The 22,413-nt window shown below is 38.3% G+C and overlaps 1 protein-coding gene across 6 annotated transcripts in view; it reads left to right on the top strand.

The window, feature by feature from the left end:
* The window catches only part of gapvd1 (GTPase activating protein and VPS9 domains 1), a 39,405-nt gene extending 26,633 nt beyond the window's left edge, over positions 1-12,772 (top strand). For 4 of the 6 annotated variants that reach the window (XM_065247302.1, XM_065247301.1, XM_065247298.1 and 1 more), the window contains 14 exons: positions 1,649-1,726; positions 2,402-2,745; positions 3,814-3,901; positions 4,559-4,591; positions 6,499-6,570; positions 6,681-6,821; positions 6,914-7,043; positions 7,168-7,280; positions 7,429-7,588; positions 7,744-7,931; positions 8,531-8,744; positions 9,428-9,500; positions 9,951-10,148; positions 10,800-12,772. In XM_065247302.1, coding sequence (XP_065103374.1) covers positions 1,649-1,726; positions 2,402-2,745; positions 3,814-3,901; positions 4,559-4,591; positions 6,499-6,570; positions 6,681-6,821; positions 6,914-7,043; positions 7,168-7,280; positions 7,429-7,588; positions 7,744-7,931; positions 8,531-8,744; positions 9,428-9,500; positions 9,951-10,148; positions 10,800-10,940 — 1,973 coding nt within the window. In that variant the 3' untranslated portion in view covers positions 10,941-12,772. The remainder of the gene's footprint in view (positions 1-1,648; positions 1,727-2,401; positions 2,746-3,813; positions 3,902-4,558; positions 4,592-6,498; positions 6,571-6,680; positions 6,822-6,913; positions 7,044-7,167; positions 7,281-7,428; positions 7,589-7,743; positions 7,932-8,530; positions 8,745-9,427; positions 9,501-9,950; positions 10,149-10,799) is intronic. The other 2 variants (XM_065247303.1, XM_065247300.1) reach the window with 1 other exon arrangement.
* The last annotated feature ends 9,641 nt before the right edge of the window (positions 12,773-22,413 follow it).

The raw sequence follows: 22,413 nt of genomic DNA, 5'->3' as shown, positions 1-22,413 counted from the left end.
AGCGGACATGCTTTTGCTGTCATCTGTCTTACTTGTTTTATTAATAACGATTAATGTTAATAAGGGGAAGAATTAAAAATTACCTTAATGACATTAAAGATAGTTTATTAATCTGGAAATTTCAGACTTTGTTAGTTTTGTTTATGTATGTTTGGGACATTTAAAAATGTTTTGTGGTTTAAAACTAGATAAACTTTTGTTTCTCACTTAACCCATTTGCGCCTGATGCTGCATGCTAAAACATTACATCTACCGCCGGTTACTTTTATTTCATGTTTCTAAAGTGCTGCAGAGGCTTAGATATTACGTTTTTGGTAGACGTTGAGAATTCTTAGTATTTTTTCTGAAAACCCTCAGAAGATAAGGGTATTTATCCTAGAATAACATTGGTTTTAGGTGTTTTAGGAGTAAATTGGTTAAAGGGACACTCCACTTTTTTTAAATAGGCTTATTTTCCAGCTCCCCTAGAGTTAAATAATTGAGTTTGACTGTTTTGGAATCCATTCAGCCAAAATCTGGCTCTACCACTTTTAGCATAGCTTAGCATAATTCATTAAATCTGATCAGACCATAAGCATCGCACTTAAAAATAACCAAAGAGTTTCGATATTTTTCCCATTTTAAAACTTGATTCTTCTGTAGTTACATCGTGTAGTAAGAATGATGGAAATTTAAAAGTGCGATTTTCTAGGCTGATATGGCTAGGAACAATACTGTTATTCTGGCGAGTATATGATATTACGCAATGGCCGAAAATAGTCCCCTTGGTAACTTTCAATAGCTGGGGACTATTTTTGGGCACTGCGTAATATAATTGCACCTGCTGCACACATAGTACGGCAGCGACGTCCTTAATTATTACGCGGGAATGAGAGTACAGTTCCTAGCCATATCGGTCGAAAACAATTGCAATGCTTAATTTTCCGTTGTTCTCAGTACACAATATATAGAAGAGTCAAGTTTTAAATAGCAAAAATATTGAAACTCTTTGGTTATTTTTGAACGCGATGCTAATGCTCTAATCGGATTAAATGAATTGTGCTAAGCTATGCTAAAAGCGGTTCGGCCAGACCCGGGGATCGTCTGAATGGATTCCAAAACAGTTTCAAAAAAAGTGGAGTGTCCATTTTAAGGTTTAAAGTGTCGTATTTACAAATTATTGTAGTAAAACTTAATCTGTGGCTTTTGCACTATATAAATTAAACTTTTACACATGATTGCACCGATTGAAATGTAATATTTGTCAGATAAAAAACATAAAAATATTATTTTCTGCCTTATTAAATCTATCTACTGAGATTACTTTTCATAGGAGTTATGTTAAACATTTTATTTCAAGACCTGCAGAAATGCATCATAATCTGTTGAATTATAGTTACTCTTAGATTACAGTTGTACAAGGCAGTCTAGTCTTGTTTGTAATCCCAGTCACGTGCGCACAAGATGGGAACGGTCACAGACTCAACAACACACTTCAAACCTGTTTGAAATTTCACACCAGATTTCCAGCCTGTTTGAGATCTCCAGTCCAGTCATTAGGTTAACGTTCTGCACAGCTGTTAAAATTTTTTCTAGGAATCTGTGTTATGGGACCAACTTTTTCTCTTTCCTTTCTTTCATCTGTTCTCTCATTCTTTCACCTCTCCAGGCGCTCACGGTCTGTCCTGCGCAGCCTCACAAGCAGATTCACTGCTGGCTATGTTTGATCCCCTCTCCTCTGGTGAAGGTAATGTCATTTCCCAGCATGCATTACAGTAGGATGCAGTACTTACACATGTAGGTGCAAGAAAAGAGTGCTATTAATGTGCCTAATGACCAGAGCCCACAGAACAGTGTGTGTGTCACGAAATAAACCAACGGTGTGCCAGATTTCCATCTTTCTATCCTCTTAAGGCCAATTCTGCAGTCCCGTTACCAGCAGATTAGACAAATATGCAAATGCATTTTTTTTAAGCGAAATGCATATTTCCTATGGAGTTGCTTAAATGTATTCAGAAAGCATTGTGCAAGTGTGGGAATGTGTGTGGGGCAAGGTGAGGGGATGACAGTTTGCTAGACCTCACTGCAGGCGTTTTGGCTCAGTGGCCTGTCCCCACTGAGCTGGTGGCACAGGGCTGGCATTGGAAGGCTCAGCAGAGATGCTGTACCCTTGGAACAGGTGGCCTACTTTCACCTGAGGTCTGTCTCACTCTGACAGCTATCTCAAGCTCTCTCTCTCCCACACACATGCCTGCTACCTTTGCCTGTGTGCATGGAATCTTAGTTTTATGAATGCCCGTTGAACAAGCCATGTCACGACCCTGGCGTCCAGTTTTGTTTTCCAAAAACTAGAGGTTATGTTGCACAAAACGTCCAAAGTTTTGTTGTTTTCATCAACATTGTGTCACACTGTCTGTTGCAGGTTCTTCCACGGGCACCATCGTACGGCCCAAGGTACACTATGCCCGCCCCGCTCACCCTCCCCCCGACCCACCTATTCCAGAGGCCAGCGTAACGGGCAACCAGGAGCCTCGCCCGCCTCTGTTTGCCCCCCATCTGGTTGATTTGGAGCATCCCAAGCAGAGACACTCTTACCCTGAAAGGCTGGTAAGGAGCCGCAGCACAGATGTGGTGTCCGCTGGCCGCAGACCCAACAGTGACCCCGGGCTGAACCGCAGGACCATGATGGAGGAAAGAGACCCCGCTGGGACTTTTTCCACAGGGCCCACTTCTTCTCCTAGCAAAGATTCTCTCAAAGGAGGGGAGGTGAGGAAGACGGACAGTTCTTATCAATTCCTGATATAGCCACAAAATAGAGCAGACAACAGTGGAAACGATCTATCTTTAGCCAATCTTTCCTGATTTTCTTTAATATGTTAAATATTATAGTGGCCTCACTTGCCTATTTTTACCAAGTTTACATGATAAACCGATTAATAGAACTTTTTTAAATGATATAAAATGGCGTCCATACAATGTCAGGAAAATGCTCCAAAATGGCACCAAATGGTCACTGAGGCAGTTCCCATTTAAAGGGGACATTTCACAAGACTTTTTTTTAAGATGTCAAATAAATCTTTTTACATGTTAAAATTGCCACTTTGTAGATGTGAGCAAAAATTTGCTGTTTTTGGGTGTGTCCTTAAAAATGCAAATTAGTTGATCTCTGCACTAAATGGCAGTGCTGTAGTTGGATAGTGCAGATTAAGGGGCGGTATTATCCCCTTCTGACATCACAAGGGGAGCCAAATTTCAATGACCTATTTTTTCAGAGAATGGTTTACCAGAACTAAGTTACTGGGTTGATCTTTTTCACATTTTCTAGGTTGACAGGGGACCCAATTGTAGGACTTAAACATTAAAAAACAGATTTTCATGATATGTCCCCTTTAAAATTACTCAAACAAATCAATTGTGACCCTGGACCACAAAACCAGTCATAAGTTGCATGGGTATATTTGTAGCAATAGCCAACAATACATTGTATGGGTCAAAATGATCGGATATGAAGTAAAAAAATATATATGATGCAAATAAGATATTTTGTAAACGTCCTACCGTAAATGTATCAAAACATTTACGTATTTATCATTCATAATGTGTCGCTAAGGACTTAATTTGGACAACTTTAAAGGTGAATTTCTTTGGATTTTTTGCATCCTCAGATTTCAGGCATTTCGGGCAAATATTGTCCTATACAAAAAACCATACATCAATGAAAAGCTTATTTATTCACCTTGCAGATGATTTATAAATGACCAAAATTGACTGCTTTTGTGGTCCAATTATATTCTTAGTCACAGTGTGCTTGACTGCTTATTTGTTTGTGTTCAGTCCGAAGACAGGAAAGACAGTGATGATGAGAAGTCTGACAGGAACAGACCCTGGTGGAAGAAGCGCTTTGTTCCTGCCATTCCCAAAGGTAAGAAACTCACCACTCACATTACTGCTGACCAAATGCTGACTCACCCATATTAAAGTTTAATCTATAAATTGTCAAATAAAACTGTTTTGTAGATCTGAAGCATGGTATTTGATTTATAGCTTGTTGATTGAAGTGAAAAATTAGTTGAGATATGATATGGTTTTAATATCAGCATTATTTGACCAATGATATAGTTAATATCAGTATCCACAAAAAGAGCTTCCTTCAACTTAAAAAACAAACAAACTGTATGAGGACGTCAGTGTGTAACAGTGCACAAAATGCGTGGTTTGGTACGTTTTTAAGTCAAGGTTCGATTCAATTTCAATACACATGTGCACCGAACTGGAAGTCATGTATCAAAACGGTTTGGTGCAAATACGTGTATCGTTACACCCCTAGAGGATGGTCAATACTTTTGCATTTCTCTATGTAAATCCGTTCTTCTGGATGGAGAAGTGCCTCAGTCTCTCTCTTTATAATAAACAAAGTTTTGACTAGCAATGCTTTATGTGGGATTGTCATTACTTTATTACTTGTGTAACTCGCTTTCAACTGTAAAAAAGACTTTGTGACTTAGTGTTTTGCATGGCTTGGGCAAAACGTGTTTGTGAAGCCCAACTGTGTTTGTTGCTGTCTGTGTTCCTCACACAGTGCTCTATTGGACCGCAGAGGGTGAACTCCCAGGTAACACACTCTTAAAACTCTCACACTCATTAGCGGCCCGAGTATGTGCTGTAGACCCCGCCTCGCATTGTAAAAGCTGGAACCGTGACGTGCCGCAGTCGAGCTTAACATTCTTATTTGTGTAGCCATTTTTAAACCATGGTTCATTTTTGCAGGTGTTGATCCACATAAAAATGCACTTTTAAGAGAAAAGTTCTTCCAAAAATAATAATTCTGTCATCATCATGTCCTCATATCTTTCCAAACCTATTTGATGTTATTTTCTTCGTAAAACAATAAAGGAACTTTGAAGAATGTGCTGCATTTTTCATGCAATTACAATTTAATAAGCTGATACATTTAAAAAAAGGATGCATATAAAATCAAAATAATGGAAAATAAGTCTTTTGAAAAAAGTGAAATAGGAGACTGTATGATGCCAGACTTTTCATTTTGATGGTAATCAATTTTTTCAAAAAGATGCATATTTTCCATAAAGAGTAACTAAACCCTAAACAAACTTTTTTTAGTTAATGATCTGTACGAATGATGCTTAATTAGTGCTGTTCATTGATTTTAGTATGTTTTTTGACATTTGGATATAAAGTGTTTCAATACTACAATATATGGTGTAAAAACGTCTGAGTGCTGCCCTCTTCAGGTTAAACGGTGGGTACTGCAGTTGAATTTTCCTATTGGATGTTGGGTCCAAAAAATAACTTGTGATGTAAGCAGGTTCAAGCTCACCACGCCCTTGTTACGATCTCACCACACGCTTGGTACGAGCTAGTTCGTCCCCTCTATCTCCGTTGGGGTCTGCCCACTTTTCTTGCATTTTTCAAATATTGCAGTGGGTGGAGTCAGGCTCTGACCAGGGGTTTAGTTACACTTTAACCTGGCTAACACCAGACCAGTCTCATGGGGAATGAGACGTGGTCTGGGAACCACATGCTCATTTTCTCGTATTTGAGGCGTGGTTTATGAATACCCAGAACCGTTTATTGGGCTCTACGAATGTCTATCAAATGCGTCTGTACGTAGCTCATAGCCAATCGTTTCAATTATACCAGATGACGTATGTAGAGCGACATAAATTCAAACGTCAACAACATTTATCGGGTACGTGTGCACACAGCTGAAAGCTATGCAACTAAACCGGTAGGTGTAGATTGATATAGAAAAGCAACACAATTTAGTGGCACTTTGACAACCACGGTACAGGCGTAATGACAATATGATATTAATAAATACCACTTACCATTTATAAGTCAAATGGACTTTGTCGTTGACGATGCCTAGCAGGTTGGTCCTATAAAACTCCGTGGCTATCATGTCTTGCCATATGCAAACATCATTATTGTATATGAAATTGTTTAACGCCAAAAGTTGCTCTATTTAGGGCTGCATTGAAAAGTAGCTTTGCGTCGGCTTTGCGTGTTAGATAAACAAAACTGCTTCGGTGTGTCCCATAGATGTCGTCATCGTCTTGCTGCCCCCTCCTCATTCTGTGATTGGTTCCCTATTTCAGTGGAAAAATTGGTCCATAGTTTCCATGCTAGACTTGCAGCGTGAATACATTTGCGCGCAAGTCAGCATGGGGAAACCCAGGCTATATTTTCCTATCATATATATTCCTGTCATGTACAGATAACTCATCGTGTCTCTTCGTACTCGCAGCTTAAATTCACATGAACATAAGCTGCAGATACACATGATTTTATGAAACATCTGTATGATGACATGCTTCCTGTGATAGTACCCCATTACCGAACATTAAGAAGCAGCTTATTACATAAAGTAGCAAAAACATCCATAGCATGTTCACCCATTTAGCACAGTGGACATAAATGGGCTGGAGAAACGGTGATGTGTTTGGGTTCTCCTAGAAGTGCGGCTGCAATGAAATGTGATTGTGTTCTTCTCCGCAGTGCCAATTGGTGGACTCCGAAAGCGAGACAAACCAGAAAAGGACGATCAAGGAGCAGAGAGGATCCCACAAGGTCCTTGATCTCATTTACAGTATTTCCTTACATACGTGCTTATCTGCTTAGCAATCCATCAATATGATTGTCGTCTGTTGACTGTATGCATGTGTGTTTGTATGCATCAGGTTTATCAGACGAGCCCTCGATGTTTAGGCAGAGCTCCAAGACGCAGTCAGCAGAGGCGATAATGGACAAGTACATCAAGTACATGGAAAAACGGCCCGCCCCCAGTGATGGAGCAGTTGCAGGACCTTATGGTGGACAAGGTTTGCCGTATAGTAATAGCACATGGTCCCATATGCATGATCAAAAACAAACAAACAGTATATTATTTATCCAATTGGTTATGTTTTAACAGAGTCATGTAGAGAGGGAGACAGCGAACACGACTCGCCAAAAGACGAAGGTCTACAGAACATCTCAGCCGATGACCTACCAGACTCTGCCAGTCAGACGGCCCCACCTCAGGATAAATCATTTTCCTTTAGGTCTTTCACATTAAACACACATTTTCACACAGCGATTTAAATCTCTGTAGAGCCGAACCATTTTTGAAGACCGTCAATTGAAGTCTACCACATTCTGATCGTGCTGTGTCTTTCATCTCTGCAGTGATATCAAAAAGAAACTACGGATGGCTCTGTGCTCAGCGGATTCGGTCGTATTTCCCATCATTCCCCCTGCAACAACACGCAATGGTCTCCCAGACCACGCAGATCCTGAAGGTTTCTATTATTTGTATCATTTAAAAACACACTGAATTTAAGTTTTTGTAGCTTTTATCACAAGGGATTGCAGTTTCAGTTATGCAGGTTCTAAGGGTTCCAAATGCTACACATTAATGTCTGGCCCCTGTCTCCGTCCTCTCCTCAGACAACGAGATCGTGTGGTTTCTGAAGGTGCAGCTGGCGGAGGCCATTAACCTGCAGGATAAGAACCAGATGGCTCAGATCCAGGAGACTATGCGCTGCGTCAGCCACCTCGACCCCCGCACCTGCAGAAAACTGCTCACTGCCATGGCAGAGGACTACAGGTACATTACTCTCTCTCGCTAACTCTGTTTCATTGTCTTTCTCTAGTACTCTCTTCTTTCACATACATCCATGAATCACCTTTTAATATAAGCTAGTGCTGACATATTTTTGGGCATGACTCCATAATGAGAGTTGTGATGGGTTTGTGCTGCAGGAAGCGGGCCCCGTACATCGCCTATCTGACACGGTGCCGGCAGGGCCTGCAGACGTCTCAGGCTCATCTGGACAGGCTCCTGCAGAGGGTACTAAGAGATAAAGAAGTGGCCAACCGTTATTTCACCACCGTCTGTGTACGACTGCTCCTGGAACACATGGAGTCCAAGATGCTCGACTTCATCAAAGGTCTTTGCTTACTGTATAAATGCCTGTTAACGTTATTGTCCCACTAAAAGGTTGTGCTAATGTTCAACTTCCCTCAGAAATTACCACATTTGCATTGACTTGAAAAGCAAGATTTGGCACACTGTATGGTTTTAATTGTCCTTTGTGCTTGTTGCTTTTTAGGGTGTAAGATATAATCCTGGTGAGAGGAGAGATAAAGCGACTTTTCTATCAGACTGTACGATACACCTGCGAATACTTTGACAATTCATTGCAGTATGAACATGTCACAATAAGAGATTGGACAATTTTGCTCTACACAATTCCCAGATTTTGTCTTTGATGCCAACAACATGCATCCGACTTCACAAAAATTTAATAAACAGTCGTTACAGTTCTGTGAAAATGTACATAATTCTGCACATAAAGAAGCTGTTTGAGGCTCTTCATAAGTTATAAAATTTAATAGCGATCAACAGAATATTTATAAATAGTTTAATTTTAGATGCACAGGAATGTGTTTTGTTGAATACTGATAGATCTTGTGTGTTATTTCGAGTCATTCTTATAGCCTTTGAAGGAAATTTGTCTCACCAGAGACTGATTCTCTTTTTCTGCAGCGTTTCAGGGCTGCACAGCAGCTGACGATAAGACTGCAGCAGTGGAGGATTTCCTGCGGTACCTGTATGGTGCCATGGCCCACGATGCCATCTGGCAGTACGCCAGCGAGGAGCAGCTCCAGGACGCCCAGATGGCCATCGAGCGCAGCGTCATGAACCGCATCTTCAAACTGGCATTCTACCCCAATCAGGACGGTGACATCCTCAGAGACGAGTGAGGAGCCTTATAAATCCCAAAAAACTTTACTCTTTAATTTAACTCTTTCCCCGCCGTTAACAAGTTATCTCATCAATTAAGAGAAAACATTTGCATAAAAAATGTGTTCCTGATTAATTTTTATGTTATCTGCAATACCGTGATTATCCACTAGATGTGCACTTACCCAATTTATGAAGCCAAAACGTTATTTACTAATTTTAAATTCTGTGTATGTTTTTATAATCTTTCAATATAAAATGTTTTATTTTTAAAGAGAAATTTACAAGTAGAGAAAAATATAGATAGGATGAAACGTTTTCTCCAGTTTTGTTTGTTTGTTTGTTTGTTTAAAAGCAGAGGGTCTGTTCTTTCATTTGATATATTTGTATGTTTATATATTTTTAGAAATAACTTTTTCTTGGAAGGCATTTTGTGAAACTTTTGTGAAAATCACAAAAAATGCTGGCGGACAACTTTTGGAAAAAAATGGCTGGCGGGAAATAAGTTAATATAATTTCATTTCTAAATAGTGTCCTAACAAGGTTTTGTGGTGACACACGGCAAGTGAAGAGACAGAAAAACAACCTTGTAGATTTTAACGTCTACTGCAAGCGTGACAAAAGATGTTTTTTATTGATCCCTTAGTTTCTGCTTTTGTAGTGTCTTAAATGTCTGTTAACATGATATCTCTTTTCAAGGCTTTACCTCGAGCACATTCAGCGTCTTTCTAAAGTGGTGACAGCCAATCACAGGGCCCTGCAGATCCCAGAGGTGACTATTCCCATTACAATACATGTAATACACATAATACACATATATGTATACGTGACCCTGGACCACAAAGTACATTGTATGGATCAAAATTATCGATTTTTCTTTTATGCTAAAAATCATTAGGATATCATGTAAAGATATTTTGTACATTTCCTACCATAAATATATCAAAACTTTATTTTCGACTTTGGACAACTTTAAAGGTGATTTTTTTTTGCACCCTCAGATCCTAGATTTTCAAATAGCTGTATCAAATATTGTCCTATGCTAACAAACTGTACATCAAAGGAAAGCTTATTTATTCAGCTTTCATATGATGTATAAAGCTCAATTTCCATAAAATGTACCCTTATGACTGGTTTTGTCAAGGGTCACAAATGTATTTTTGTATATATTTATGTATATGTATCTGATCTCTGATATATGTGTGTTTGTGTGCCTATGCAGGTGTATCTTAAGGAGGCACCATGGCCCTCAGCGCAGGCCGAGATCAGGACTATCAACGCTTACAAGACCCCACGAGATAAAGTGCAGTGTATCCTGCGCATGTGCTCCACCATTATGAACCTGCTCAGTCTGGCCAATGAGGACGCCGTACCTGGAGCTGATGACTTTGTCCCCGTGCTCGTCTTTGTCCTAATTAAAGTGAGTAGAGAAACACAACCACATAGTGCTAATAGTGCGAATTGTCTATAGTGCATTCTGTAATGGCATGTTAATTATTGCTGATAGTTGGCGTGAAGCCCCAAAAGCATCTATGTCCTATTAAGTAATGAAATACTTAGGATACTCTTTGGTATGTTACATAAGGATCTCTTTAGAAGTTGTTCATTATCTAATATCGGCATGCTTTTAAGCAATTGTATAAATTAAATTACAATTTAACAGCAGTGGCTTTTTTTAAACGGCTTTTATGCTGTAATGAAAAAGTACTCATCCATAAAAATAGACGTAATTTTGTAATAAAGCAGCCTTCATCTCGGATTTCTTTAAAAAGACGCTTAACACTGTTTTTGGCCTTGCCTCAAGCTTATTTATAAACCTGCTGCACATAGTCACGCATAAGCTAGAAGTTTACTAATGTGTATATGTACACATTTGTTTCCTAGTTGTGCTTTGCTTTGCTTTTGTTTACTAGTTTTGTCCTCCGAACCCGTTTTCTTGCATACGTGCACGCCCACGCCAGATTTTCCCAACTGGTTAATGCACTCGAATGTGTAAGCATGCACAACGCGGGTGGTCAGGTGTTATCTCGTACGTTAATCCAACCCTCCCCCCTTCTTTCCCTCCCCGCAGGCGAACCCACCCTGCCTTCTGTCCACCATTCAGTACATCAATAATTTCTACGCCAGCAGGCTGAGCGGGGAGGAGTGCTATTGGTGGATGCAGTTCACCGCCGCCGTGGAATTCATTAAAACCATCGACGATCGCAAGTGATGCAGAACAAGCCACCTGTATGGGCAGACTGTAGGGAAGAGAGAGAGAGGACGCCCACTTTACCCTTCAAGATCGCACAGCGAGGCATTGCCTCAGTCTGTATAGCTGTACATAGAGACAGAAACACTTAGTTTAAAAAAAAATCAAATGTTAGATGGGATCATGCCAGGTTTTACTGTGGTGGGGGTATTTAACGAATGAAAAAATAATAATAATAATAATAATAAGGCCTGATGTACTGTAAATGGCTGGTGTGAGTCTACTGATTTCATCAATAACCCACATTTCTTTTTCTCTGTAGTACTGGGGAGGTGCTGGGGCTTAGAATAAAATTTTCTATAAAAGATTTAGCGAGTATTTAGCTCTCTTATAAGATACCTATCAAGTGATAAAGGGACCAGGAACTACCTGCAATGATAACGTGCATTTCGGGGTGAATCCAGGATTTTTGCCTCCTCGTGTAAACCTCGTGCAATCTTACCCCATTGAAAGCTAACCATCGTATGCATTCATATCAATAAACGCATCACTATAGATGCAGCCAGTGTGTCAATGTTACAGTTTATCCAATTAATCATGCCGTAATTTTAACAGGGCAGCTTGTTCTATGAATGTAAGCAGGTGTTGTCATTATTGTACATTTATTCTTTACTACGTTTCCCAGACAATTTGGAATTAAGGGCCCACATATTTATATATATAAAAAATAAATGTATTTATTACTTAACTCCTGTATTTAATGTTTTGTTTTTAAATTTACTGACTTTACTGGATTAGTTGGGCAGATGGCAGTTTGGGAATCTTATAAAACTCACAGGGTATTCTCACAGTAGTAGATTGCTGAGTTATGATGAATTAGTGCCTTGCATTATATAACACTGGTTGATTTTTCTGCCGCACCTTGTAGTTCCTTCAGATGAGGAAGCCCAGCCCGTTTAAAAAGTTGACAAACCAGGCAAAACCTTATTGTGTACATAGATGATTCAAACATCCCCTGGACCTTTAGTATGTGGATTGATTTTGAACGGGTTTAAATTTGTGGTTAAAGAACTTGACGATGATGTGTACTCAAAAAAAAAAAATGACTGGGCCCATGCCTTTTTGACCCAATGCTGGGTTGAAGATAACCAAGCATTTTTTATTGTGCATGTAATCGTGACCATTGATACAAAACACAATCGATACACATATTGCAAATAATGTGTATGGCTCAGCTCATATGATGTCATCACCTTGATAGTAACTACTGTTATCCCTTACAATTATTTGATTTAAACTGTTATTGCACTCCACATTCTAAAAATGCTGGGTTATTTTTGGTCAAAAAGGGACAAACCCAGCCTGCTGGGTTGTAATCTAACCCATGCTGGGTTGCTTCAACCCAAAACGCTGGGCTGCTTCAACCCAAAACGCTGGGCTGCTTCAACCCAAAACGCTGGGCTGCTTCAACCCAAAACGCTGGGCTGCTTCAACCCAAAACGCTGGGCTGCTTCAACCCAAAACGCTGGGCTGCTTCAACCCAAAACGCTGGGCTGCTTCAACCCAAAACGCTGGGCTGCTTCAACCCAAAACGCTGGGCTGCTTCAACCCAAAACGCTGGGCTGCTTCCACCCAAAAAGCATTTTCTGGGTTATTTCAACCCATCCACTGGGCTCTTACCTTTTGAAAATAACCCACACTCTAAAAAATGCTGGGTTGTTTTTAACCCAGGGCTGGGTAACTATTGGACAGAACACATTGCTGGGTCGAAATGACCAAAATAATGGGTTGTTTTAACCCAACTGCTGGGTTGTTTCAACATGTCTGATTAACAATAAACCAGCAGTTGGGTTGGGTCATTTTAACCCAGCAATGTGTTCTGTCCAATAGTTACCCAGCCCTGGGTTAAAAACAACCCAGCGTTTTTTTTTTTTTTTGAGTGCAGTGTAAAGAAAGTGAATCCAGTCGTTGGGTTACAATGGGAGCATTTGGGTTAAATTCAATTACCGTACAATGTGTTGGGTTTGTCCCTTTCTAACCAAATGCTGTGTTGAAAGGAACTGGTTTGATGGTTTTATAACTTTTATTACACAACTGCCTATAACAACAATACTCCCATATCTGCAGGTGTGCCTCCAATTTATATGAAATATAAAAGTTTTTAACACTGTGGCTGCCTCATCATCAGTGCTTGAGGATTAGTAGTCGACTTGTTCAATTGATGCAGTTAAATACCTTATGTTCGTGATGTCCGACTCCGGCGTGCTACAGGCTACCTCATATCAACAATGTCTATTAGATCTAGCTCATGTTTAATTCATTCCTATCATTACCATTTTAATAATTGCAGTCTAAATCATTAGGATTTTTAACCACAGTCCATCTATGAATTGAAATAGAGTGTTTGTGCTTTACGTCTTGTTCATTCATCGTTTTATCACTCCGTACACACAACACACAACTTTAGCACACAACTACAACGGGAGCATACAGTACTGTAACAGCGCGCCCATGATTTTGATGCGTGGTGTTTTATCTGCCTTTTAATGAATAATCACTTCAAAATAGAAAGCTTAAGGTCTGGATGGTCCTAAAATAGTAGATGCACTTAGAACAATTAGTTCTACCTCGTCCTGCTAGTACAAAAAAAGGATGAATAAAATATAGCTTTGCCTTCTTTTCCTTTAGCTTCTGTAGCCATTAGAGCTCTGTACATATTTTATTCCCGTCCATCTGATTTGGATGGTGCATGAACTCGATATGCTGATAGCCAGTTGCTAATGCAATGTGAAATTTCTGCTTTGCTCACACGAACCAAACTGAGCATCAGCTGCAAAAGACTTTGAATAAATGTAATCTTATTTTTACTTATTTTATAATGTAATAATACAAGTTTTTCACCCTATCAATGTTTTCTGTATGTGGAATCGGGTAGTATTGGCTAATCCAACACGATTCTGGTGCTGTTTGATTGCAGCACAGCGGCAATGTTGCATTTTATTGCATCTGCATCTTGAGATTAGTTCCCAAAGGAATCACTTTATATATATATATTCAAATCCTCATGTACTTTTGTTTTCTCTGTGTAAAGGCTGGCACCTTGAGGTTCACGTAACCTGTGGCAAACATTTGAGAGGAGTTTGTTGATTTATTTGCTCTATTGTATTGTATTCCTCTTGAGAGTAATGGCATTGTTGTTTTTGAATACAGTGTTATGCATTTTAACTGAAAAATAAGAAATAAAAGGTGACAGCAATCTAAAAAATATTTTTACCCACAAGGCTGATAACAATCTTTGAAGTTTCTAGTTTTAATTGAACGCATGGCAGATTTTCGACTGTTGAATCAAATTCTCTGCAAAACTAAATTATGAATCGTATCCACCGATGTATTACATAAGTGATGCTTATAACTGGTGTAAACAGGGTTTTGGGGAAACTGAAGTTTTAAAGAACTGACTTAATTAACTGCACAGTTTGTTGACTAGGAGCAAAGCTAACGGTTTTTAAGAGCTTTATAATCCCTACTGTACCATGTTGCTTTTGAAGAGCATGCTAAGCATACTGAGAATTATGGGTAATTGCATTTATGAGCTTCTGGTGAGATGATATTCTGTGTGTGTGTGTGTGTGTGTGTTATGATTTCATATAAACATGTACATAATTCGTTTAAAATATATTAAAAGAGATTTTTCTGTGAACATGCACCGTCTGTTTTTAACCCAAATAGATGTGTTTGTTTTCCAATACGTTTTAAGGTGCATCCAAGTGTGGCAAGGTGCTTTATCTAATTTGCTCGATTTTTATTTTCTGAAGTTGTAATTTTGTTACCCTAAGCAAAACCTCTTATTGCAAAAGCAAGGTCAGACTAGATTGACTTTCTTTGCAAATCGATAACCACAAACAAAGCTTTCCATTTAGCACACGTAACTACTTTTTTAAACACAGCTTTAAAACATCTTTACACATCGGGTTGTCTGATATCACCTTAACATTGAGAGCGTAGCTCAATTGTTCAAGTATGAATAAACAAGGAGCACCACAAATGGCAAAGCCCCCACACTTGCCACACATTTAATTACCACTGACAACTGTATAGCAGATTTGTAATTGGAGATTTTCTCAGTGTAATAGTCTCTCGCTCGCTCTCTCTCACACACACCCCACTTGAGTGCTCTAATCTTTCCATCAGAGGCAAAAAACAGTGGGGTGCCTTTGCTACACTTGATGATATCTCTGATTGTTCATTTAAATTCAAATTTGGCCAGAAAAAGGATAATTAGTTGTATTAATAACCTAAAATGACTCGGTTGGTTGGAAGATGAAATGGCTTTTGTTTAGGTGAGATTGGGTGGATATTGGCGGCCTGCTGTGCGAGATAGAGGCCTTATTGGTCAAACAGGCCAGTGATATGAATAAACTTTGATTACACAACACGAGGTCCTTTTCTGAACGCGTTTGGCGATGCTATTGCTGTGTTATTGTCGTTTATCTGTTTGTAAACAAAGGTTCTTGGGGGTTCGGTGATTTGATTTGCGAATGGGCTTTTGTCTGATGCAACTGTGTTACATATTGATGTCAGATTGTTGCATGAAGATCTAAACAGCCTGAGGGCCGAGCCCAGATGGCACTGAAATCACAGATCATCAGTCCAGCGAGGATCACACACACACATAAACACACACACACACAGTGTCTGTGCTATACTAAAATTATATTAATATAAAAATGTAACAGACCAATATAGAATAAACTGTTTAATTATTTACTTTGCATGCCCTAAGGATATTAATGAGAATAAGATTATTTCGAACCATAAATATAATATACCTAAAACAAGGTGTTGTATATTTTATTGAAGGCATTTAAGGTATTTCATGTATAATGTATAACATTCACGTTTCTCATAAACATCCTAAGGGCACGTGTGTACGAAAGCATAATAATCAACCACATATTTTTCTAAATTAATGAAGCTTCAGTTGTATTTTTAAGTGTTTATTTGTTGAGCCTGGTATTCCCACCCCAGGGCATGAAAGTTTAATTAACACCTGTACTAATATGAAGATGCGTTAAAAAAAAGTCACGGGCGGTTTTGAATGATGTCGATAAATCTTTGCATTTGTAATGGCGGTGAGGGAGCGCGTGTCATACCCGCAGTGACCGCTAGATGGCAGCCGCGCCATTCGCCAGCAGCGGCCTCTGATCTCACTGAAACAAAGAGCACATTCGCTTACTGTAGCAGACACAAAACGCACCATTTTGTGAAATGTTTCTTTCAAATACATCAAGATGCACAGACAAAATAATAATAATAACAATAAAACTCGTCATTAATAGCTATGCAATGTTCAGAGATAAACGTAAACAACATGAACTTGTTGCAAAGGAATTTACATGGCTTAGTAGTACCCACAGAAAATACTGTTGAGTAGTTTAGTAAACTGTATTTAAATCTATAATGTTTTTAACCTTAAAATAGTAAATATTAAAGTATATTACAGTATAATAGTTTATTAATTCACTATAGTTAATACTACAGAATAGTAAACATTAACAAATAGTAATAAATATACTGTAATAAGTTTAAATGTACTGTTCATATATATATTATAGACTCGATAGACTCAATATATTGCTTAGTATATTTATAATATATCTATTATTATATTTATGAAATATGCCATATATTGAAAGCCTGTCATTATTTTCACAGTGTTTGGGATTTTCCAATTACATGGATTGATGATGTTTTTTTTATCAAATTCTTTAATTTCAATTATTCATTAAATCTCACACACTAACATTTTAGTGCAATAAATAAAATATAGGGAAACTCAAACTCTTGTGTATTTGTATTTACACATAAAATTGAAAAACAAGCTGGAAGAGGATATAAAAAATATTGCTTCTCAAATATGTTTAATAAACAAAGTTATGCTTTGATTCTGAAAAACCTTTGAAAGAAAATTCACAAGTCTCTTTTAAGATCTTGCTTTAGTTTTAGTCTAAGAAAATCAGTTTACTGTGTGTCTTTACCATTAACCGTGAACCAATTTATAGCAAAATTAATATGGAAACTTGACGTCCTCATAATCTCTTTTATCATTCAGTCAATCATATTACAAAACACATCTCCACTCACTCCACTGCTTCATTTATTGTTTGTGTGAACGGTGCTCACAGGTGCAATGAAAAAGTCACTGACACCCTGCTGGTTTTAGGCCCTTATTGAGATGTGTGCGCTTTGCTTGCTTTCCTATAACCATGCTCACATAAATTCATTTGCTGCACTGTCTGTCCACACATAATAAAAGTTCAAATGCAACTGCTGTGTTGCAGAAGCACGAGAAGATGATGAAAAACTACACACCTACACACGCGAGCACAAACAAAACAAGGCAGCGGCACGTCAATTAAATTGAAGGGCGAAGCTAAATGAACAAAACGTCAAACGCACATATTAAAGCTAAATGAAATAGCCCCGAGGAGCTAGTGAGACGTGCAGATTAGAGCTCAAGAGGATCCACGGAGATGTAAATAATGAAACCAAGCACACCCTGCGCACGCTGTGATCCCAATGTGGACACGGGAGACGTTCGGTCTCCAAACCAAATACCTGGGTACTTCTGTTCCAGAAATAAAAATAAGCAAGCATCAAGCTGTCTGATTTAACTATGTAACTATACAGCAACACCAATACTGTACTTTGAATTACTTCTGCATTAAATAAAGCATCTATTACTGTTTGTACTGTATAGTAGATCATGCATGAGGCATTTTAAAGATCTTGTAATAACATTAAGTATTTCTTGCCCAGAGTTTTATAATATATCATGAACTGAGTTCTTCTAAGCTGTGAATATACAGTATAGTCATTGTAAATTGTTCTCCACAACAACAATTTACAATAAACTTGATTTGATCCATTAGAAAATGACTGGATCATACAAAGTGTGCTATATACCAAAACGGAGCCAGACCTGCTAAAATAGCTATTTGGCTATTGGTTAACACTATCCAATGAGACATGAGGCCTAAATGACATCAGCAGATAAAGAAAATAATTTTGATTATAAAGATAACAAATAAATCGTCCACAATAAAATCAAGAACATGCATTAAGAAAGTTAATAGGCCCAATTTTGATTTTATGCTAAGAAGTCATCTCAAATGTTGATATATTTCATCTCAGACGCTTCAGAAGTCCACCACCGCGATCAATCAGACATGCATCATCTGTAGCCAATGGCTCCCTCTGAGTAAGAGCGATCTGGCCTAAGTATCTATGCTTGACGCCAGCTTTGCTGATTTCTGTCAGCGTCAATATGAGAAATGAGCTCTGTGCTGTGCCACTGACGTGCCTGAGGAAACCCAATTGACAGGGACACAGTTTTCATCACTAAACCAGTATCCCATTATTGCATCTCATACACTAATGTGACCGGTCCCAGTCAACTTGCATTGTTCCTCCAGCAACAGGTGACAGAAGTTACAAGCAAATGTGTCTGTGGTCACAGCGGCCCGCCTTTGAGGACCCGACCCAGGGCAGGCTGTCTGGCGACGTGCCCGATGGAGAAGTGAGCCGTCTCGGTTCCCGACATGCAGCGAGCGAGGATGTCAAGTCGCGTCTTCGTCGGAGAAGATTTTAATCCACGTTTGAGGAATGAAACGGGAACATCTTGTCAAGGCCAAAGGGATGTGATCTGAGTCTCCCTGATAGGCTGATGTTGTTATAATTCTGCAGAATGCTCTGTGTGTTTGGTATTCGAATATCTTGAAGCGTTTGTTAAATTAACACTTGGAAAATGTATTTCAGTACTGAAAAACCCTAATGGAATAATTCATCTTTTCCCATAGCTGTGTTTATTATTAGCTTATCTCTGTTTTACCCTATTTCTTTATTCCCTGCCAAAACATTTCTTGCTTTCTTTATCTTTCTGCCGCTGAAAGGTAAGGTGTGAGTGTGTGTGTGTGTGTGTGTGTGTGTGTGTGTGTGTGCAATGTAAAGTTATGCCATTGCAACAATGAGCAGTGATTTTAAATGTGGCAGACTAGTCGGATGCAGTCTGTTACTATTTAAAAGACCTGAAGGGGAAAGATTTGAGTTCAAAAAGAAAATGTGAATTACATTTACACAAATAAGTAAGACTGGTGGTTTGTGTACAAATGAAGTGTTGAGGAAAAGGTGGATTATATTTTTTTCATCATCTATAATGAGGTACAAGAACTTGTGGGTAAAATCAGTGCATGAGTTTTCTTTTATGTGGCTAAAAGCGAGAAGCCTTGGTTAAAGGGATATTTAACCCAAAAATGTAGTCCAAACGTGTATGATTTTCTTCCTTTTATGGAGATGTGCTTCAGCCTCAGTCCCCATTCACCTGCATTGTATTGAATAAAGATGCAATGACATTGGGATTGAACTGTCAATCAAATCTATGCCTACCTTATTTATTTAGCCAAATTAGTTTGTTTTTAAATATAATCACTTACAAGTAAATGTCGCACACTTGTAGGTGATTGGTAGGTGCGTAGGAGAAGACAATGAAGTTCAAATGTAGACACTATTTTTATTTTGTAATGGGTTATGTTGGAAAAAACTTCACGTCAACTTAAACAGCAAATAAAAATATTTTTATACTTTTTTGCAAGAAGATAGTGTGCGGGACTTTCTAAATAAAATCACTTAAAATGATTTAGTAAATAATGTGTATATATGTGTATATACATATACATATATACATATACATATATACATACATATATACATATACATATACACATACACATATATACACATATATATATACATATACAAGCTTCTGTCATGCTAACACATTGAACCCAGGGGATCTTATGAAAAACTTTCCATTATTTTATGCAAAGTCAACAAAAATCGAGCAGGACCAAAACATTTTACAACTGATAGTTTAAAAAAAGTTCAGCGACGATGTCCCAAGGATGACAGCAGCAATGACAGTGTTATTAATGTGAAGTGTTTTGATTAATGCCATTAATGTTTATTTTTTTAATCAGTGTATACCACTAGTCAACTCAATGAATATACTGTAACATGGCAAAGATGAATGCACATTTATATATTGATTCAATAGATTTATAGCATTTTGAAAAAAATTGTCATGGATTTATTGCATTTTGCTCAAAAAAATAATCATTTTTTTTAAATAAATCTTTGAAAATCAAATTATGGATTTGGATTTTTAATGTAATTATAACTTAACAATGCTATGTAAAAGTTAGCAACAGAAAATCGTGGTTTTCATCTTGTCACTTTCTTGGTATAGAAAACACGTTTTTACCAAAATTTGTCAAAATGGATTTATTGCATTTTGGAACCAAACTCTTCATATAACCTTTTATAATATTTAATATTGACGAGTAAGGTCATGTCAATGATTCAAATCAAACTTTTATAACTAGATTATAAGACTTTAACCTGAATTTCACAGACAAGATAACAACTACTATGAATTTAAAATGAAACCCACAAAACAGAATAACTACAAGAGTGCTTTTAAGATTTATTTATGTAACCAGCAAGATGAACGACTGGTAATTACACATAAGGCAACATGATAGACCGCTGCTATTCTGAAACTACACGCTGCAACTTATGTGTGTCATCAAATCCTGCCAGGTGAGAGTTCCCGCTCCCCATTCCTCCTTTTTTAGATGCCCTACTTCTGTTCCCACCCTCCATTTCTCTCTTCTTCTCCCTTGGTTGCCTGGAGTATGCCCTGCAGGTATTTAACACAGCCCTGACTTTTCTGCTGTGCAATGCTGTTTTACAGGGCACAGGCATTAAACAGGGCCGGTCTTGGCTTTCCTGCCCTGCTTGTCAACCCAGCAGGCTAACAAAGGTGAATTTGCTCGGTATTAAAGAGACTGTTGTAGGAAAGCCATGGTGTGATAGCACTGCTGCTTGGTCCAGTGTCCTGCTGACCATTAATGCCCCAGCACTTCGTCTTGTAGGCAGGACCGCAATGCATTCTTACTAAACACAACAATTTTGCATAGTTTGCTGTAGATAGACCATTCAATAAATGGCAACAGTTTGGCACATTACAGCCAATTTAAAGCTGTTTTTTTCTACTTAGACAAGAAGAAATACGTAAAGTGACAAAATTGGGTCTGTTTTATTTTTATGTGCCCTGGCTTCAGTGGTCTAGTGGAGGGTACGCATAGATACCCATTTCTTAATTAGATGGCATTGGGTATACCCACTTCTAAATGCTAAATATTAATTAATAATATAAATTCCATATTGAACCTATTGTCATGCAGAAGTTAAGTGACAATACTGGTTCATTTTGGAGTCAACTAAATATGCAAGACTAGTTGTACATGTCACTGTGTTAACACGTAAGGTGTTTAACCTTAGCTGTGCTGCTTAAAAAAAGGAAAACAAATTAGGAGTATGCCCACTTCTCCAGTAATATTATCCAAAATATGTAATATCGCAATAATAGAAGACTGTGGATAAAATAATAAATTATTTTACAGACTTAATGCATTTTCTGCAGATTTTACATGGTAACGATTAAGTATGCATTTGCACGTTGTACATCAGAAAAAGTGTACTGTTATCTAAATCAGGGGTTCTTAAAGTGGGGTACAGGGAGCCCTGGTGGTCCGCAATTCATAACCAGGGGTACGCTAAATAATATGCCACAAATGATAGCATATTGAGCTGTATTATTTTATAAAACATATGGTATTTAAATATGAGGATCATTTAATAATTGTGACAGATCACAACCAATGGGTTAGTGTTAAGCCTGGAGTAGAGTTTATTTGACTATCATTGTGCACGCTTACTCCTGAGAATCGTGCAAGGACAGCCAATCAGATTACAGCTTGCCAGATCAAGAAAGTGGTTCCGGTTCTGTACTCAAAATGCATCACATGGTCAGCGAATGAACCATGGCGTGTATTTGAAATTAAAGGCGGAGTGCACGATTTCTAAAAAGCGCTTTGGAAAAGGGAGTCGGGCTGACTACCAAAACACACTTGAAGCCAATCAGCAGTAAGGGGCGTGTCTACTAACCGACATCGTTGCCTGGGTTGCGTATATGTGGGGCGGGTCTATCAAAAGAAGGCCCAGATTCTATTGGGGTAGGGGTGTGTTTGTTTAGGTGATTTCAAATGTCAACATTGGCTTTCAGAGATCATGCACCCCGCCTTTAAGACTTACAATATAACTTTTGTTTTACTCAAAAGCCATGGGCGGGGTCACATACTAGTGTTAAAGGATTTGTTTTAATGTCACAGGTGCAGTGATTTCAGTGATGGACATTTCATTCACAAGCATCCGTGCACATAAACACGGTTAAGTGCATTGCAGATTGCATGTCATTTCGGGAGACACTGCGCTAAGATTAATACACTATGCTTGTCAACCTGTTTAGTAGGGAGGCCATTTAAATCGAATATTGTCATGGATATAGAAAAATACCATTCCACAGAAGCCCAAT

Source organism: Paramisgurnus dabryanus, chromosome 11 (genome assembly GCF_030506205.2).
Source record: "Paramisgurnus dabryanus chromosome 11, PD_genome_1.1, whole genome shotgun sequence".
Classification (NCBI taxonomy): domain Eukaryota; kingdom Metazoa; phylum Chordata; class Actinopteri; order Cypriniformes; family Cobitidae; genus Paramisgurnus; species Paramisgurnus dabryanus.
This window is presented reverse-complemented; position numbering and strand designations above follow the sequence as displayed.